This window comes from Oculina patagonica, chromosome 12 (genome assembly GCF_052425735.1).
Source record: "Oculina patagonica isolate OP01 chromosome 12, crgOcupat, whole genome shotgun sequence".
In the NCBI taxonomy this organism is placed as follows: domain Eukaryota; kingdom Metazoa; phylum Cnidaria; class Anthozoa; order Scleractinia; family Oculinidae; genus Oculina; species Oculina patagonica.
Genome location: NC_135769.1, coordinates 567,609 through 588,204, shown reverse-complemented (window position 1 = coordinate 588,204; position 20,596 = coordinate 567,609). Strand labels below are relative to the sequence as shown.

The window sequence follows — 20,596 nt, the reverse complement described above, 5'->3', positions numbered from 1 at the left end:
CTATATTCTATCAGGGTAATACATAACAAAAGCTAAGCTTTTATTCGTTATACTCGGGAGTCAACAGTTGAAATATTTATCTAAAAATATTTTTGTACAGGCAAAAATTTCATTTGACTCAAAGAAGAATATATTTCAACAAAATTTCAAAAGCTCCAGGTATCAGACAGTGCCGAAAATTTCAACATTCAAGGAGCTTGGGAACGGGTTGGCGTGCCGGCGGGAGAACGCGTTCCCGCTCAGTATCCTTCGGTGACGTCACGAAATTTTTGCGCCAAATCGGTAAGCGAGAAGGAAAAGCTTGGGTACTAGATTGACTCAGAACGTTATCAAGTGAACTTGTCGCCTGTGTAAACTCAAGTGATCTTGTCGCCATGACGATACGCTGCAGCCTAGTAACGCCTTCGACAAAAACATGGGGCTAAGTTAATGATTAAGAGAGATTTTTGGTAGCTTGTTACAGACTATAAACTCGTGCTTAAAAATTAATTTAACAGGGGAATACTACAATCAAGTGAATATAATGAATGCGGCTCTACAGACTTTGTGGCCAATATATGTTCAGTTCGCCAGTTGTTCTTATGTCACGTAGCATGGGTACTGGCGCCACCTACACGCTCTCCCCTTTGGGAAATGTTTTTGTCCTTTTGTTAATTTTGTATTATATACACCTAATTGCAATAAGATTGTCATAGAAAAAAAGGAAAAAGGAAAAAGTAAAATAGGAATTAATTAAGCGCGTGCATGGAATTTATTTGTACAAATGGCCTCAAAATGCTTCAAAATACGAATAAATCAATTAATCTTGTTACAGCATAAAAATGTGGACTTAAAAAGTGCAGATAAAACTCGTGAAATTTCTGTAAATGCTACCAGTTATGAAACTAAGCTAATTAATTCCTATTAACCTTTTTTCTTTTTTACTTTTTTCTATGACAACGTTATTGCAATTAGGTGTATATTTCTCAATGCAATATTCCTTTTTGTTATGTTTCCCAATAAAAAACATATTGTTCCATACTCTATTAAGTACACTGCTATGTAAAATAAACTGTATTTGTGTTGCGCTGCAGTTTTCTCACAGATGGCTTTTCATGTCATCGGGTATCTCAACCACAACCTTGCCAGTACTTTTCCCGCTGTGTAAATACTGTTGATAAAACAAATGAAAAACGCGAACAGTTACCTGAGCACTAAGAAAACTAAAAGGAATGCCCATTCGCTTTAAAGAATTAACTAAAACAACAATCAGTTCGTCACACGCCCTAGGCTAGGGAGCGTGGGCTTATTTTCCAGGAAAGCGGCTGGAAATCGAGCTTACACTCGCCCCTACATTGAAGGATCTTCTTTTTAGTTAAAACATTTTTTTACGAGCAGCATGACAGCTTTGTCAGCTAAATTCCGCGACCATAAAGCTTAATAGTTTTAATTCTTACCTCAACTGCATCTGTTACGGAGTCCAGGCCTTTGAATACCCCAGTAGGAGATGTATGTCCAAAGTCAAGATTGCATTTTAACTTTCCGCTGTCATAGAAGTCTACAAGTTTAGCAAGAGTTGCTTTGAAGTCTTCCGGATAGTGAAACAACATGAATCCGCGGACACTAGCTGATCTGCCCAATAGCTGAAAGTGTAACAAACACAACAGGGCTTTTTAAAAGATTCAGCAACAGTTCACCTTTCAATATGGAAAGAAAGTCTCCTATATCGCAAATTTACATTGAATGTTTCACACAAAAGACAGTTGTACCACAATAGCACACAGTACCTTGGGAACAAGTGTTGCGGTCTTGACCGGCGTGAATCCTAACTTGGACTGGTAACCAGTGATGAAACCAATCGTCACCAAGCGACCCTTGGTTGCTAATCTAAAACAAATAATATATCGGTCTATTGTGCACCCTCTGATAAAAACCATACTTGGGATGGACCATTCTTTTGTTTTTTTTTTTTTTTTTTTTTTTTTTTTTTTTGGGGGGGGGGAGTGGGGGAGAATTCCCAAACAAAAAACCTGCACAGCAAAGGTGGAGAAAAAAATTTCATGCTCAGCAAGCCACAGAAGAAGGCTGCACAAGCTCAAGGTAAAAAAAAAAAAAACACTCACAACAAACCATAGTTAGTAGCTCTACTAACTATGCACAAACACAAGACAGAAAAAAACATAAAGCCCCCCAAAAAGAGCGCCCATCCATCCCTCCTCCCTGAATAAAATGATCCATCCATCACTAGACGCTAGTAACAACCACTCTGTGCATAATCGAGGCTTTCCGTTTACGGTCTCTTTGATGTTCTTTACCTTAAAAGATATGTTCAGGGGTATTAAACGGTGTTTTTCGAATCTTACTCCGCTCACCTGTTGACACATGTATCAAACATTTCTCCTCCGATTGACTCGTACACAACATCAACTCCTTTCTAGAAAATTAAACACAACGTTCACTCAGTATTACAAAAACAAACGAAATGAAACGTTTTGTTTTAGTAAAAGTCAATCCACGCCCTAAGAATTTACACATTAAATATGTGGATTTATCAAGATAAAAACGAAAATGCAAAATGCAAACTCTGCAAAATTTGCAAGAAAAAGGACTCCCGCAACTTTCACGCCATTTCACGGTACTAAAATAAAATCTTCGTTAAGTTTTTGGGGGTAACTGTGAGGTATTTAATGCAAGTAACGTAATTAAAAGATTGTTTGACCTTATGTAGCAAATTGCTGGCCAAGTTCGCATTTCTGAGGAATTAGTCTGTCTCAAGTGAAGTGAAGTGAATACTTTATTTACCCACGGATTGTAGAGTAGCTTTTAACAGCGTATATCTCCGAGCATTTCAACAGTACATGGGAGAAGATCAGACCACAACACCGGGAACTTCGTGCCCTACTATTTACGATAAATGTGTGGGTTCTCTGATAACGTCCCCTGCTGATAATAACACTTTAAGATGCGGGAGACGGGGCCTACGGTTTATCGTCCTTTTCCGAGAAGACTAGAATATCTAACCAATTGCAGATTTCATTGCAAAGGCAGCATTTTCTCCTCAGTTATTTTTAATTAGGACTCTGAGTGTTGGTCCGGTCTGGGACTCGAATACGAGACTTCCCGCACGGTAATCCGGCGCCCTACCAACTGGGCTAGCCGGTCGGCGGTTAGCTCAGTTGGTAGAGCGTCAGTCCGCAGAGGCTTTCTACTAACAACGTCCACAAATCTCGTCTATTCTACATTAATTAAGCGGATCTTCAATGTTTAAGAAGTTCAATTACGCACTTACTGGATACTCTTTCTTCAAAACTGCATCTAGTTTTTCAGTCTTGTAGTTTACGGGTCGATCACAACCAAGTGACTGAAAATACAAAACAAAAATAGCAACTGGAACAATCTTCAACTCACTAAGATGTATTAAAAAATTCACTCAATCAGAAAGTCGGACAAAAAGGGCCATTTTCCTCAATCAGATCTTCGTAGATCACCCGAAGAGTTCCGAATCTTATCCTCCAATCTGATTGGAACAGATCAGCACGAGGACTCATGGGTAGTCCGACAGATAACACTTAAGCATGGGCCATTTGAACCCGGTCTGACTACTGTAAAGCCACACACAAACCAACCTTTAGAAACTCTGCCTTGGCATCTGTTGAACACGTCCCTATCACATGACATCCAGCCAGTTTAGCAAGTTGCACCTGCAGAGGTAGACGTTTCTCAGTAAACGCACTTTATAAATAAATAAATATGCTCCATATCAAAGCAATTTATTAACCTGGCCTTAAATAAAATAAGTGAAATAGCAGCCAAACCCAGTCAATAAAGGTTCACTTGACAAAACGGGCCCGAGAGAAAGTTTGAGAACCTCTAATTACTCTTCAAGACACTGACTGGACTTTTCGCTGTGCGTAATACCACAATTAATATTCTTGACTTATGAGAAAAAAAATGAAAAAAATTCATGCTCAAAAACAAGACTTTCGTACAATTTCTAAAATGCAGCCCTGTGTGTTTACACAATATTGTTATTATTTTGTAAATAAATTGATTTCCATGCTCCCCAGTTTTAGTCATCAAGGCCTCACTAACACTTCCAAATAGCTTCCTGACATTTGTTGAACAAAAGCACTGCATTGCAAAATCAAATTATTGGTGGCTTTCCTATGACCTATTTTTTTTTTTTTTTTTTTCCCCTATCGGGAGATGTGGTGGCCTAATGGTTAGCGTGCTGGAGTCTGGGTCAAGCAATCTGGGTTCGAGCCCTGGCCTGGGCCATTCTGTTGTGTTGTTGGGCAAGACACTTAACTCTCACAGTGCCTCGCTTCACCCAGGTGTATAAATGGGTACCGGTGAAATAATGCTGGAGGATAACCCTGCAATGAACTAGCATCCCATCCAGGGGGAGAAGAAATATTCCTAGGCATTTCTTGTTACACAAACTGGGATAAGCTCCAGTGGTACGAGTTACTTGGCTCAATGCAGACTTTTCCTATGACCTAGGTACTATGTTTTCACCATAAATTATCTAGCAGTGTTTTATTTACACTACATACCGCAAATTGGCCCGTTCCTCCTGCCGCCGCTACAAACAAATTAAAAACTTGACTTGTAAAGGAAATAAATGTTCCTGTTGCTGTCAAACTAATGACATAAAACTGTGCATTGTTCAACGTTTTGACTATACTGATAAAGAACTTTACCTGTCACCAAAACTGTCTCTTTACTCTTCATTTCACCAATCTGTGAAAATTTTGAGAATGATTAATTTTAAACTCAGTTACACTGACAGGAATGCCAATCTGATATTTTTTAAATGAGCCTGAATCTCACTTCATGGGTGTGGCTTGAATCGACCTCTACATGATCCAATAAATAACAGTACAATTCAAGCAATCTCATGGCTTAGCCACTTGCTGCTTGCAAAGTTTATAACCTCAGCTAAGAGTTTGGACCAACAAAGAGACTGCTTGCACACTAGAAACAAGGAATTTGCATCAAATACCTCCAGGCTTAATATTACAGGTGTATAAAGTAATAGGGTTAACACTTGACTTAAAACCCTTTCAAAAATATGCCTGATGATGTGTGTTGAAAGTATATTATAATTTACAAAGGGTGTAATGTACAGGATAAGGTTCTAAAGTTTTAAGTAGTACTAGCCAATCTAATAGATGATGATGGATGATAGATGATAATTACTATAGTTACTATTATGTTACTTATTAATATGATCATAATAATTAAAAAATAAATTTATTTATTTATGAAAAGCACCTTGTGAAGAGCAATACCGGCAGTCAGACCACTGACGAGTAATGAAACATATGCAGGATCCATTTTGGGCAATGGGAAAGCACGGTTTGAAGGAATTGTCTGCAAAATAGGTTTAATATTTACAAGAATTACAGGTTTTTATTTAAGATAAGTTGCATATAATTTTTGGTTTCTAGAGATGACTCAGTTTATTAGTTGATAAAAACATTTATTTAAAAAATTAAATAAGTACCATGTATTCTGAGAAGGTTCCATTTTTGACATATGCAACAGTCTGACCTTTGTGAAAGTTTGTACACTTCTCGCCAGTTGACACAACTTCTCCCACACCCTTATAAAAGCAAAATATGAATATTAATCTTTCCTCTTATCTCTCATTGCAACTTTAAATGCAAAACAGTGATCAGCATCAAGTTTCTTCATTAACTACCGTAAAGTTCCGTGTATAAGCCGCACCCGTAGATAAGCCGCACCCCCGATTTGGAAGCTCAAATTTTGGAAAAAAAAAATATACAGACCATTAAGTTTGAAGTTCAAGTGAAGTTCTATTGGTAAACAAACAAGGGCAAACAAGCACGGTTTCGAAACACTGACACGGTGGTTGTTGCAATGTTTAATATAAATTAAGTCTTACGAAAGCTAAATTTCACTTGTCATACCTCCTTTTTAGTTTGAGTTCACAATATCTTAAACTTGGATGCTCTCGAGATTATCACTTCTAAACACTCCTGAAACACTTGTAATTCGTTCGAATCGTTCGCGAATGATGAATGCTTAGTAGCCAAGCTCTGAATTGTAGAGAGGAGTCTGGGCATTAAAAACAAACATGGCGGCATTTTCTTCGGAAGAAACCACGTTTTTATTTCAAGATTCTTGGAAACTGCTACCCGCAACAGAAAAAACTTTATGCAGAATAAGAGTTTGTTAATCCAGCAGATGTATTTGCTGTGAAGGTCAATAAAAAACCGAAGCGGTCGGCCATTTGCCTTGTGAGTATTTGCGTTTATCTTGGTGCCTTCTCGCACGCGGCGGAAAGACATGATTCGAAGCGACTGGCACGCTTCACTGCAAACAGCTTTGCAGAGGAACTAAAAGGTAGTGAACAACAACAAAGTTTTCAGGTTGTTATATGTTTATTCAATGACGTATTGAGAAGTTTTTTATGAATATTAATTAGGCCTTTGAGAACTCCAACCAGAGATGTTTCCGTAGATAAGCCGCACCCCCGATTTTTGACTTGAATTTAGAGGAAAAAGGTGCGGCTTATACACGGAACTTTACGGTAACTGACATGTTTCATACTGTGTTAGTTAATTTTAAGAATTTGTCATGGTACTTTACTTGGACAACAACTGAAAATGCTAATTTAATACTTTGCTTACTGGCACTTCGCCTCATGATCAGGTCCTAATAAATGCAAGCCCCCAAACTAAATTAAACTGGAATTTCCAGAGGGTTCAGAGGGGTGGAGTGGGGTAGAGGCTCAAGCCCAAAATCTTCTGTGAAAGGGGTGCCAATATTTTCTAGAACTACACATTCTTCTGCACGGTCAGTGCACTGCGAGCAGCATGTTACCAGAAACGCACTTGTTGTGTGGCTGTGTTATGATCAGAAGTATAATCAAAGAAAATTTACCTCCAACCCCGCATCAAATGGTGGAGATTGCCCCCGGTGATAGCGACCAGCTGAATAGTTTATATCTGTGGCATTAATTCCTACATATCTGTAAGATTAATTTGACAAAAATACAGTTAAACTTAACTTGGATACAAAAGAGGCAGGGCTGGGTGTCACATGTTGTGGAGGTGTCTGTATACGCCAAGAAACGTTGACCATGTAAAAAGAATAATCCATGAAAGATATGGCCCAATGGTATTCTGGGTAAACAGCCTTGGTAAGCTAAGTGATATTCTTTTTTATTTGATAATCAAGATATTTTCTTTCCTTGAAAGCCTTAAGAGCATGATTTATGCAACCCGTCTTATTATCACGTGTATTCTGTCACAGATGACAATTATTTTTTCCGATTTCCCAGTGACCATTTGGGTCCCATCGTTCATTATTCATGATTTTCATGGGTGAACGATTCTTCAATCAGGTATAAGGTCTATTTATAGGTCAAGGTAGAAAACATAAACTATGGATTCCCTGGGAGCAATTGAACTCACTGTAATGTAAAGAGGTGTCAGTATCCCTGCAGAGGGGATCTGGGATGATGTACCAAAATAAGCTTACATTCAACCCTGTTTAGTCACAGCATACTGTACCCAACCTACCAAGCACTAATCCATGGACCTTGTCCAATGGATCACTACCACTACTTCTACATGCAACCCTTACATTCCCATGGGTGAGCTTATCAGTTCATAAATGCCAGGGATATGCCAGCTGCTAATATTGACGCATGTGAAAAAGATGGAGAAACATAAACTGTTTTCAAAGGGCTTATTTAATTGGTTTTACTATATCTTGCCCTTCTTCATTATTATTTATTTCTTTCTTTATAGTAAAATCAAGTGTGGATCCAGGATTTTTCTTAGGATGGGATTTCTGGCCACTATGTTGAAGCCCAAGCAGTTGGACTCCAACATGGCGTTTCCATACTGCGCTCTCTAAATTTGCGTGAAACATTTAAACGAATAACTCGAGCACGGAATAACATACAGACCTGAGACTTGGACATGTAGTTTATATATTAGTTTTTTACAACCGGTAATATTCTTGGTTTTTTTGACTCAATAGTTTTGGATTTATTTTTTCGCAGCGTGACAGTGGCGTGACAGTAAAAACCACCTATTGTAATTAAACAGGAATGGAGGATTTTTTCAAATTGTAGATGTGCGTCCAGGAGCATGTCTTTGTATGCCTTTGTGGTGTGTAACTCCTTCCTTTAATAATGGAAGCTATGAAAATTATTGCTTAAAAAGGCCTGCAGCAGGAGCATTGAAGTGCCTCCTATATGGCCAGCTGCTGGAGATGTCCCCAAGTGGCAGTGGGCTGTTGTTGTGCTTAATAATAATTTTATCTACCTGCTTTTGACAAGTAATTCATCTGGTCCAGGCTGTAGCATAGGTACAGTGACTAACTCCACAGCTTCTCTGAAATTTGTGGATAATTTGGAAATCACGAGCTTCCTAAACGTCTTGGGAAGTTGTCTGGACGCCATGATGGATTGCAGTCAGGAGAGAGAATGGGAATAGTCACGGGAGGGTAACAAAATGTCCTCCCCTGAGGACCCTACCCTCTTGAACGATTTCGCGCGAAGCCAGTTGAAAATTCTACAATCAACGATTCTAAAAATAAAATATGCGAGTTTATCCGTTCAATTAAATTTTCCCTCAATCGTTCGATTAGCTTTTAAAACGTAAATTTTCGCGTACCGATGATCTGTTTAAAAGTTACCGTATTCTCTAGGGAGGGGTAAGGATAGGGCTTAGCATCCTCTCCTTCATTACGGCAGATAGGAACGCCTGGCATGTTTTGGAAGAAGAGGTGGAAAATGAGCGGGCAGACTAAACGATTCATTTATTTTTGCGGGAGCATTCGTGGTGGAAGAGATGATGCAGCGCTGTACGGGCGTATTATTGATCAACTGAAAGAGTATGGCGATGTTTTGACTGAACATATTGCAGATCCTAACGTGTTACACAAAGATCAAGGTTTGAGCAAACTTACTTTCGTGCGATAATACTCGGTTGGCCACGCGCGCCTTTATTTGATATTTGTCTTCCGGATCCTGTAATGTTTAAGCATTTGTGAGCTTGTGATTGCATGAAGAAATGAATATGGTTTTTGTCTATTGTACAATCGAGGGAGATGCATGCGGTGGACTAATGGGTTATAGGTCTGTATGGCGCATTGGACTCCCGGGGGGCACTCAAAAAAGCTTTATACGGGGAAGCTCCGCCTCGAGCTCTAACCCCTTACTTTTATATACCATTTTGACAGAAATTGAACCCCTTTTGTATACCTTTTAGTGAAAAAAGGAACACCTTTCATATACCTAAAAGACATGGCATAGACTTAGAACTGGACGTTTTCTTGCCATTTTCATGTAGCGCTTAATAAATTAATGCAGCCATAAATTGCGTCTGTTCGAAGTATTTTAATTAAAAACCCTTTTAAATACCTAAATGACAAATTTCCACACCCTTTTATATACCTAAACTTGTGAAATCTCTACCCTTTTATCTATCTGCGGCCTGAAAAAGGTGCCCCTTTCGGGCGGAGCTTTCCCATATAGGCTATTATAGGGAGTACCCTCCCTCCCAGGGGTTGGACTGCGAGGGTCCTGAAGAGTGAGGGGGGGGGGGGGAAATCCAATTTTCTACACCAAATTTGCACAAACCATCCCATTTCCCAGCCAACTGTTTCCCAATTTTCCAAATCACAGTCCCAGTTCTACTGTTCATTTGTTTCCAGTACCAGTGACCTTAATCCCATTTTAGTTCCCAAATGAAAATTTGCCCAAATCCCAGTTCCCATTTTACCCCTTCAGGACCCTTGGCTGCAGACCAAGCAGTTTGGGTGAGAGTGCCGGCCCAGTTTGATGTGTTGTGTTTGTTGGAAAGACACGTAACTGTCACAGTGTCTCTTCGACACACATTTATATGGTTACTGGTGAACTGTAAGGGCAACCAGTCAAAATGCTGGTGGGGTGGGGTGGGGTGTGGAGGGGGTGGGGTGGGGTGTGGAGGGGGTGGGGTGAGGTGCGGAGGGGGTGGGGTGGGGTAGAGGAAGGTTACACTGTTGGATTAGAATCCCGTCCAGGGAAAGCAGCAATGGTCTTTGTTGCTTCATGCTGCAGAATCCAGGCAAACACTAACTGTGTGGTCAATTTGGCCCAAGTGTGAATTTTACCTACTTGGCTTAGTAAAATGTCATAATTTGATGGTTTATTTTAGGGAGTGATGAATTTATTCATGACCGTGACATGGCATGGCTGATGAAATCTGATGGTAAGTTGCTGGATTAATTTCATTTTAATGATTGTTTGTCAGGCAAGTAATGTTGGAAACGTCTGCATAATTGTGTTCATCAACAGTACCTCACTGATATTTTTCCCCATTGTATTTTATCCAGCAATAGTCGCTGAAGTTACACAGCCTTCCTTGGGAGTGGGCTATGAGGTAGGAAGAGCAGTGGAGAATAACAAGAAGATTCTTTGCCTGTTTAGACCAGACAGTGGAAAATGTAAGTCAAATGTGTACCCAGTCATCACAAAATGTAATGAACTGTACGTACCATTTCAGGGGATAGCCCAGGCCATACAGTATGTACACGGGCACAGCTTCAGTGGCCAATGCGTTGCCATAAAATGAGAGAGATTGATCAGCTTCGTCCCTATACCAGTTTTCCTCCTTTTGATGGCATTTTCATGTCAATCAGTCTAATTAAAGAGCCAACAGCAATACATCAGATTTTGCCTACACTACCCAGAAAAACATACACAACAGTGTAGATGCAGGGGTCTGTGGGTCAGCAAGGACTTCAAAGCCAGTTCATTGCAAACCTGCCATCAACTTATCAGCTTATCAGAACGTGCTTAATAACAATACTCTCCATCACGAAAATCAAGTTCCTACAGAAAATGTGTATGACACTGCCAGATACAAAAGCCCAAAACCACTTTGTGGAAAAAGGGAACATATACCCCCAACCTGCTGAAATCAGCTGCGGTGCTGCCAACTCTGGGGGCAGAGGTACACAAAAACTAGAAAATTGTGAGATAACAAAAATACAATATTATATCTCAAAATTTACAAAAAAAAATTTTGGTGCTTGAGTGAAGTGCTGACCTAGACTGATTCAAATCAGTAACAAACAACTATACATATCTATTGACGTTACCCCCAGTCCCTCCTATGTGGACCCAGCCCTCTGGTCAGTGCTGGCAAAATAGCTATTTTTGCCTGGTCCACAATGCTACACTGTCTTAATTACCACTGTCTTAAATACCATCTTGTAGCTATTGTGACTTCTTTGCCTCCCAGAATGACTTGTCCAATACAAACATGGATTAGTTTACCAAAAGGCTTTAGTAAGTGGCCATATTAGCAATTCTAGCACAATATAATGGGCAATATGGAATTTTTTAATGTAATATCCTTTTCACTTACTAGATCTGTCTGCCATGATTGGTGGAGCAATAAGTGAGAACTTACAGGTGAAGAATTACAAAGAGGAAGATATTCCTGTGATCCTTAAAGAATTCTTCGACTCTATCTGATACTTGAGGTTTGGAGGCCGGACTGCAATGTTTTAGATCACTAGCTTTCAAAGCTGGAAAACATTTAATCAAACATAGCAATACATTTACTGGTAGTAACAATTAGCTCTGGATGATTGCAAAAGCTACCTTCATCTTTAGGGTCAGTCAGTAACACACAGAAGGTAGCTTGTAAAACTGTTAAAATTAGTTATGCTATTTCTGAGTGTGTCCTGGCCACTTGCTGGGCGTTTGATTATATGAGACATTGGCCAACTCATACCATAGAAACTGTATTGTACTTATTATTGTTAGTTAGTATTGTTTACAGTCATGCCAACGATCAGGATCGTTTCTGTGTAAAACCGATGTTTAAGGTATTTTTATCACCGTGAAAAATGTAGACTAGGAACAAGTAAATTATATCGAGTTGTCCGTCATTTTCATTTACTTCTTATCTTACCTAGCTCAAACGTACATTTTTTTTTAATAACCCATCCTCTCGAACGCTACCGTCACTAAATCGGACGTCTATTTGTCCTGCCCCAAACCAGAAACTCAGTTGCATTGCTATTAATCGACGCAATCAGCAATCCTTGCTTTGGAATCCAGAATCTTTGTTCTGACTACAAACGCTTTAGAAAACAATTGTTCCGTTTGTTGGGTTGTACAAAAGGACCTGAGGCTGGGGTGGTGGAAGTTATATGTGAAGAACAAGCATTCTATCTGTGGGGGGGGGGGGGGGGGGTAAGGCGGGGGAGGCGCGGCAGTACCAGCCGTGAGGTTCAGTTCATAGATGATCAACTGCGTTTAAGATGGCGTATCTTTTTTTCGAGCTCACTTTTGGAGCTCTCCGGGTATTAGCTCAAATAAACAGTTGAAGGCTATGTCACGCAATTTTAGGTAATTTCGGCACTGACAACCTGTTCATTGAATTAACTGAAATATTACAATAACGGTTTAAAACTCAAAAGAATTACAGAAAGGCCAAAATAAACGCCGGCGGTGTTTAATCGAGTCGAATCGAGAAAAACTAGTATCCTGTGGTCATGGACTTGCTATCGTTAGGTATAAATGGCGTCTCGCCTTAATGGCTTCCTGCCATTTGTCTTGTGATTTTGTACATAATTAAACCATAATTGTTCGGTTTTTTATAAACTTTTTAATGCATGCGCTTGTAAGCATAAAAAAACCGTACTAAGATCAACGAGTGTCTCTTTTCAGTAAGTAATATGTCGACGGCGTTTCGTTTCATTTGAAGACAGTTTTAACAGTTGTAACATTCCTCGTGAGTGCAATAAGAAAACTAATTGGTATTATAATATAAATCTTATTTTCCAAAACAAACGGAGACAATAACAGCTTTAAAGATGTGAATGTTTTTTCTCGTGATAGTTTTGCAATTTACTCTTGCAGTAAGAAGGATACGATCATTAAAAAAATATTATAAACGTTTTAGCATCATTATAAGGAATCAAGATAGCTACGGTCGACACAAATCAGTCAGTAAAAATATTGAATCGAACGTCCTACCCACGTAAAGAGACATTTGATAACACAAAAGATATTCTGATTGACCAGTTCCGTTAACTCGCTCATACCTAATCGGACTTGGCCAGAAGTCTATAACATCACTTGGGGACTCGGTCTATACGAACCGAGAACAAGCTGAGACGTTTGATTTGAAAATTTAAAAAAGTAAACTCAGTAATGAGCGTATTAGTAACTGTATATTGATTAAAATATCAAGGATAATGGTTTAAAAACACGTAAACACCTGCTGACAGAATTTAAGTGAATTGCCAGAACCCTTAAAAAATAATGAATAGAGGCGGTCATAGCTTAAACCTAATAACATTTTATTTTTCCCTGAAGTTTACAAGGTTAAAAAACATCTTGGGCTCCTATAAAAATGAGGGTTTTCGAGGGATGTATGTTGTCAGGGGTCTATGACATGATATAATGTATTATGGGGTATAGAATGGTATAAAACCAGAAAATCACAAAAAGCAATGGATTTTGTGAAGGAACCCCTTTCGTTACGCAAGACCCACAGATAAATCAAATGAACAGACGATTTCCATTAAAACAATTTCTGTATAACCATGGCGATGCACAAGAGTTGTAAATTTTTTGTTTGATATCTGCTTAATACCAAAACCCTCATCAGTCATGACGATCAAATACAAATTCAAATTTTCTTGAGACTACTCAAGAGAGAATGTTTTATTATTATATTTGCAAAAGAAAATTAATGAAAACAATTTTACAAAATACACTGTTCATCGCCGTTTGTACAGGCAATAATTAGAAAAAAGTCGCTTAATATAACCGTGCATACGGCGTAACATATATACAGTAGAACCCCGGTAACTCGAACTCTGAAGGGAAACGAAAAACAGTTCGAGTTAGCGGGGCTTCGAGTTATCGGGGTCGATTTAATTTTTAATTTGCCAAGTTAATAATTGATAGTTTACTGATTTTTCAGCACTTCAGTATACAGTACAGTGCAAAATAAACTTATCTCGTCAGAAACTCTAACACGATCATAAATTCTTGTGATACGAGAGGAAAATGGCTGTCAATTACATGATCTGTTCTTTGCACTAATCAATGGGCATAAGTGGCGAGTTGCAAGAACCGAAATTCGAGTTATCGGGGTAAATTTGACCCAACTTTTGATCAAGGGAAACGAAATTTAGTTCGAGTTAGCGGGGTTTTCGAGTTATCCGAGTTTGAGTCAATCGAGTAAAAATGACTGAAAAATGAGGTCAAATCCAAGGGAAATGGTAGTTTGTTCGAGTTAGCGGGGTTTTTCGAGTTATCCGAGTTCGAGTTACCGGGGTTCTACTGTATATTCCATAAACACCGGAGGAAACATAAAACCGCTTCTTTTTAGAGGTAAAATTGTCAGTATATCTCAAAACATCATGAGTTTATAGTCTCTAAAAAAGAAGTGCCCTTCAGACACAGTCTTTGTGTTGGTTGGACTCGGTTTTGGTTTTGATTAAAAGTTCCACTCTTGATGTTTTCCGAAGGCAAAGTTCAATAATAACAGAAAAGTCAAACCAAACAAAACCCCTCAACGAGCAGTGAAAGGTCTTCAAACCTTGGGTTTTTCATTTGTGCTTTTGGTCTCATCTTCGACAGAACAGCTTTCGTTTTCAAATGACTTCTTCTGCGGCAAAGCATCTTCTTGTGCAGTTTCGTCACAGCTAGTTTGAGTTTCTTCAATGTATTCGCCGAGTTTTTTCTCGCCGTACTCGGGCCCTAGTTTGATGTCATCCATGTCCCGCAAGATACAGCAGTAGAAAATGGCTAAGAAAATGCCTCCTACACACATCAATCCTGCTGTAAACAGCTTTAATATGGCCACGAAGTCCACAAGTACGGTCGACATTGTTGGCGAAGAGAAAATCTTAACAAATTTGCGTGCGACCACGAACTTCAATCGCTGGCGAATTTAGCGGTATACTGTAGGCTTATCACAATGACAATATGCTTCAATCAAAGAATAAAACAAGGCTTACTCTTCACTACAATAGTAAGGTGAACATTTCCTTGGTTTCGGACGTCAACGGAAAGGGAAAAACTACAGCTGAACTTTACAAAAGAAATTAAACCCAAAACGACAAAAATGGAGTGGCTTAAAGAATAGATGGATGAGTTCTTCGTGGTCATTTTTTTGCGCCCAAATGGATATTTTTCAAAAGTTGCGAGGTTTTGGTAGTTTTTATTTTAGATTATTTAGGACGTTTTCTATCTTTTTCGGAAGGGAAAATTATAGAGAAGAGGAGAATAAGATAAAAGAAGAAGTTCAAAACACTGAGCCAAGTACGTTTCTTTGTTGTGTTGTTTTCAACTGAACAGAGCAGGTGAACCACAAACTTCAAGGCAAGAGGTCAGGCAAGTATAATCTTAGAGCGAGATCTGGGTCCACAGTTAGTCACGTACACACAGCTGACTGCCCTGCCGCAAGTAAGGCAGGTTTTACTTTCTTGAACCTTAATTTCCAGAGTTATCAACACATGTTTTCTCATGCACTATATTACCTGATTCCGCTATAAATAATGTCGTTTACTTAATTAATGTACTGCCAAATCCTCAGTACCATCCTTTTTTCAGGCTTCCGAAATTTTGCACTTTAGCGAAAATTAATACACAGAAAATACCAATTTATTTAACCTTGTTTCATGATCTCTTCTAAGTGGCAATCAAATAACTTTATGCGCAGACGTTCTTTGGGCGTTTCTCCCCCCTCCCCCCCACGAGAACGTTTTGTATGCGTAGGAGGCTAGCGAACAAATGGCTTCCGTCCGCTTTCGGAGTAAGAAGCCTTATTTATCAATCCGTAGCAAATCACTATTAAACAGAACTATTTTTTCATTTCTTGTCATAGTAATTTGGACGCGAATTTAATATGAAACCTAGCAAAAACCGTTTCGGAAGGTCCTACTGGCCATTAGTATAATTTGCATAACACTTAAAATTCGTCTCTTGTGTCAATACTTCTTGTTGTTGTGAAAGGGAAAAATGTGTCCTTGGGCCCGTTTCTTCGAAAGCCCTGGAAACCTTTTGGGCCCTTCAAGTCATTCTTAGTTAAAACAGAGAAGTGTATAGGCCTGAAACTTTGTATGAAGGGAACCTCTGTTCATATTAAAAATAACACGGAATAAAACAGCTCTATAAGGTTTGAGATTTTGCTATGGCTTTCCGAGTGCGAAAACGTTTCGGGACCTTCGAGAAACGGGCCCCCACTGGGTCACAGCCAGGAAGCCATTTGATATATGTTCAAGAATATAAATAGGTGCGCACATGCGTACATGTGAGAATCAAGTGGGATCGCGAGTCGTTTGCTAGGCTACAGAGTTCCTTATAGCTTACAAATTAAAGGGCAGCTGAATGCGCGATTAACCTTCAATAAGCGAGACAAGACAAAGCGCGATAACACGGCTTTGCTAGGTTAGCACATGCAGCGTGTCAAATAATTTGTCTCATAACACTGTTTGTTTTTACGTTGCGTGCAATATTTTTGTTGAAAACTTGCAGAGGTATATATACAAAGTGCGGCACCAAGTCTGGAAGAGAAACCTAAGTTAAAATTTGCTTTTACTGAGTTTTCTGCAAGTGTATGGCCATTTACTAATTGGAACGAGAAAGAAAAACGATTTCCTCAAGCTGATATTGATTCAAGGATTATTTTTTTACTTCTAGGGATTTCCGTGAATTTTCTTCGCCACTTAACGATCTTTACACCTAACCGGTCGTAGCTTGACGAAATTAGGAAGGCCGACTTGTTACAAGGCTTACAGCATTCACTGGATACAAGACACTTCCATGAGACGTCATTTTCTCAAAGTAACAAGTATTTAAAACTGCAATCAAGGCCGTAACCAGTCCTTTGCCATAGACGAGGCAAGATCTTGCAAGGGGATTTTGGGACATCCCTCCAAAACATTTTTGAAATATAGAAGCACTAAAACTCTTCCAGAGACATTCGTGATGGCGTATTTCTTGGGAAAACCCAATCTTGTTCAACTGGGGATTATTTTCCCAACTAAACATATCCTGTTTTTAGTTTTGGGCAAAAATCTAGATGAGGCAATTTCCTCGTCTTGTCTCTTGTTAGTTACGGCCCTTGGAATATTTATTAATTAACCTTAGTTGCATAAGTAAAATGTGACTTTGCCAGAAAGCTTAAAATGCAATGATACGTTTCTGCTCAATGATCCTTTATGGGAAGCCTATACGAGCGACAATCATATCTTCCCTGTAGTTTTTCTATCCACATTAAATTAATATTTGGAACACTTTTTTGGGATGTTTCAGTGTGTTTTGCTATTACGTTGACAGTTATTTTTCGCTGAACCAAACCAAAGACAAATCAACACTTTTACCTTTTAAAGTTTTTTTTTTCGGTATTAAGAATTATAACTGAGGAGAATTGATTTCTTAGCCAACATTCCATGGACAGTTTTTCTAACTGGGCAACAGCCACTACTGTATAAATCTTCTGGGTTGGTTCCCATTCGATATAGATAACAAATAAAAAACGAAAAACAAAGATGCGGTCGTTCTTTGATGTTTTGGAATTGACAAAGGATTTCTTTTTACGTCGTTAAACACGGGCATTTAATCACTACAGAACAAATTTAATTAAGAAACATCGAAAAAAGGACAAAACAGGAATTGTGTTTTAAAAAATATTAATCGAACAGCTGATTCATGTTGTGTCATTCAACAATAACAAAGAAAATATGTTCACTATTGTGGGCCGGACCAGAAAATTATATTGTAAGGTTTTGTTAAGTACTAACTAGGCATGCCGTAAATGAAGTTTTCTTCTTTACATCGAAAGTTGGAATGCGTAATTTAAGAAAATGACTCAACTGGATAAGATCCCGGCGTATTCTTGAGGTATTTCGAGAGACCTTAGAAAAAATGTATTGATTGTTTTCGTATTTTTTCATTTTATTGTTTGTAAATTAAAACAGAGCCACAGCAGCTAAACAAATGCAAAACCTAAAAATCATTGCAATAATTTCAAAGGCTGTATTCTCTAATTGTTATTTCAGCCGTCATTTACATTAACACCTTTGGTTCAATCATTGCTTAAACCTAGCACAAGCCACAAGAATTATCAGAAACGGGTTTATACATCACAGGTAACTACAGAGGAACAGGAGATACACGGATTTGAAAACAACATGAAATCTATCATTTTTGTCCTTATTCTGGGAACATGTGCGCAAGCATGGAGATGGCCCTGGGAGAAACCAGATTGTGAGTGTATTCAAAGAATTTTTCATTTTAAATTCAATTACTCCCATTAAGCTTGCTACCTAATTTGCGGTAACCACAAGATTTTACAAAATCAATCAAATTTTATTTCTTGCGAAATTGCCTTAACTGAAATAGATTAAAATCACGTACCTCTTTAATAATAGTCAAACTTTTGTTTCCGATTTAACCAATCCGCCACTTCCCTTGCGAATCAGCATTTCACTGCAAAGGAAAGTAGTTGTTTTACTATGCCAATTTTTTAAGAAGTGGGCGTCTGTTAAAACTGTCGCGCTTTTCGTGCAGATTTCTTCCAAGCGTGTTTGGGTTAACAGGCTCACAGGAACATTTTTTTCAAAACAGTGTTTAAAAAGAACTACGATTCACGACAAAACAATCAAGGCGTGTCAGCGCATGTGCGAATCAACTTGAGCGACCCAATGTGTGGTGTATTCGGGGAATGATTCTTTTTTCAAGTTATTCAAGATGTGACACAGAAGTGCCTAAAAACAATTTTATTGAAGCTGAGTCATTTCGCAAAATAATAGTTAGCACGAATTTTCTCTGATAACCTGATAGCTTTCTGCCCAAGAGAAAGCCCCTAAATAGACCTAAATATCATCTTGTGTATCGTCCAAAGCGGCAAAGAGAGACCATTTGAACTTCAGAAATTTCTAAAAGCATTCAAATATACACAATTTAATGGCTCTCTAAAAGAATTTTCTGCGATCGTGCGCTTGGGTCGTTTAGGGTGCATGTCGATCACGGATTAGATATGTACGCACTTGGGCGAAACTCTCCCACGCCGAGTGAATCATGAATTCTTTAACGGTGCTGGCGCTGATTGGGTAAACAATCTCCCAGAACGAACTCAGAATTCACAAAATAATGTAGTACGACGAAACTGATTTCAAACCCTCGCAACCGATCGCCTAACGCCGTGCCACCCTAACAGCATACAAGACTAATTGCGGTGTTACTTATCTTAGGGTCATGACAAAACGGCCAGTTAAATGACTTTACCTCAAATTTTATCCCAATTTTTAACCTCAAACAGTAAACTCGCTTAAGAAAAAACCCTCCACGGGAGTCGTGAAGTGCGAATTACAATATAAAGTCTGAAGTCAAATTCCTTTTAAAAGTCCGAAGTCCTTTGATTCTTTGGCTTTCAGTCCCCTCGTTAATCGAAATATTTGTCACAAAAGTATAGTCCTCAATCGCACTGAAGTAATCCTGACCGCCTCTTTATCTAAAATGGCTGTCACTGCACTGAACACTTTCCACTTTTCTTAAAAACAACCATAGCCACAACAACGACAACCAAACAAATCAAAAATCATTTGTATCGAGTAGTGATATATGGATACACTTAATCTAAATCAAAGCATCCAAATCATTTCTCCAACATTTATATCCTTGTAACATTTTGCAACATGTCAAAAGCCAGATTTGGTCAGATTTTGCGCGGCTGTTACTCACAATGGGATGACCGTTATAAATGCTTGATTGCACATGGCACAAATAAGGCTATATTGACCGATGAAAAAATTGAAAAGATTCTAAAGAGAAGTGTTACAATATAAAGCGTTACAAAAAGAAATGTTGGGTGACAAATGTAGAGCTTATTTTGCCTTGTATAAAAAAGTTCGACTGGTACAGGGTCTCAAAGGAACTTAGGGCTCCGTGGCTGTCAGAGAGGGAAATAACTGTTGCGAGCTTTTAAAATTGTGCTTTTTTTCTATACTCATGTCGTGCTCAGCTTTTTCTAGTTGAGCTAAATTTAGTTTGTTTTTGATTGTAAAGCCACACGTGTGTTGTGACTGATTTCTTAATAAAGACTTCTACTACTACTAACCCCGTTGGCCTGTTGTGAAGCGCTGCATGGAGGTCGTCCAAAGTTCTCGCGGTCGATAGACCCAAACATTTCGACAATTAACAAACCTTCGAGCTTGTCTAGTAATAGTCTTAGTAGCTGTACATGTGAGCATGTAGTAAAATTAAAAGTATCACTGTAGGAGAATAAACGCCGTCGACTTCCTACGAGAGAATGCTTGGTACCTCCTCGCATATAAGTTCGTAGTCTCAGCTCAACCAAAGGATACCAGGGTTCACATTGTCTTAGAGCTCCAAAGAACGAAATAAAAATTTTAATTTTATCCTTGTTCCAAAAAGAGAACAGTCTTCGGCTCCGGACTCAAAAGCTAAATAAAAGTTCTGGAGTTCTAAAACTTACCTACAAAGAATATTATACATTTAATATTATATTATTTACTTTCAATAAGTTTTAATAACCCATCGTATCTTCTTGATGTTCTTAAGTTTCCTGTGCTGTCATTTAAATCTTCCTGGTTA

General features: G+C 38.6%; 3 protein-coding genes across 3 annotated transcripts in view; 1 reads left to right on the top strand and 2 right to left on the bottom strand.

Moving 5' to 3' along the window:
- Positions 1 to 26: 26 nt before the first annotated feature.
- On the bottom strand, positions 27 to 8,476 carry LOC144631460 (prostaglandin reductase-3-like). Its single transcript, XM_078489891.1, has 12 exons — positions 8,286 to 8,476; positions 6,892 to 6,979; positions 5,489 to 5,587; positions 5,257 to 5,355; positions 4,683 to 4,722; positions 4,536 to 4,564; positions 3,606 to 3,680; positions 3,269 to 3,340; positions 2,352 to 2,413; positions 1,767 to 1,866; positions 1,437 to 1,622; positions 27 to 1,150 (listed from the first exon to the last, which is right to left on the bottom strand). Exons 1-12 carry the CDS (start codon positions 8,420 to 8,422, stop codon positions 1,079 to 1,081), a joined length of 1,059 nt encoding a protein of 352 aa, XP_078346017.1. The 5' UTR covers positions 8,423 to 8,476; the 3' UTR covers positions 27 to 1,078.
- A 246-nt stretch (positions 8,477 to 8,722) lies between these two features.
- LOC144632587 (putative 2'-deoxynucleoside 5'-phosphate N-hydrolase 1) lies at positions 8,723 to 11,904 on the top strand. The gene is made up of 4 exons (XM_078491265.1): positions 8,723 to 8,915; positions 10,161 to 10,214; positions 10,339 to 10,449; positions 11,379 to 11,904. The coding sequence occupies exons 1-4, from the start codon at positions 8,732 to 8,734 to the stop codon at positions 11,483 to 11,485; spliced, it is 456 nt and encodes a 151-aa protein (XP_078347391.1). The 5' UTR covers positions 8,723 to 8,731; the 3' UTR covers positions 11,486 to 11,904.
- An 8,604-nt stretch (positions 11,905 to 20,508) lies between these two features.
- Positions 20,509 to 20,596, bottom strand: part of LOC144633936 (prostaglandin reductase-3-like) — a 2,513-nt gene continuing 2,425 nt past the window's right edge. Inside the window, exon 3 of the mRNA XM_078492866.1 lies at positions 20,509 to 20,589. Within this exon, the coding sequence (XP_078348992.1) occupies positions 20,509 to 20,589 (81 nt within the window). The remainder of the gene's footprint in view (positions 20,590 to 20,596) is intronic.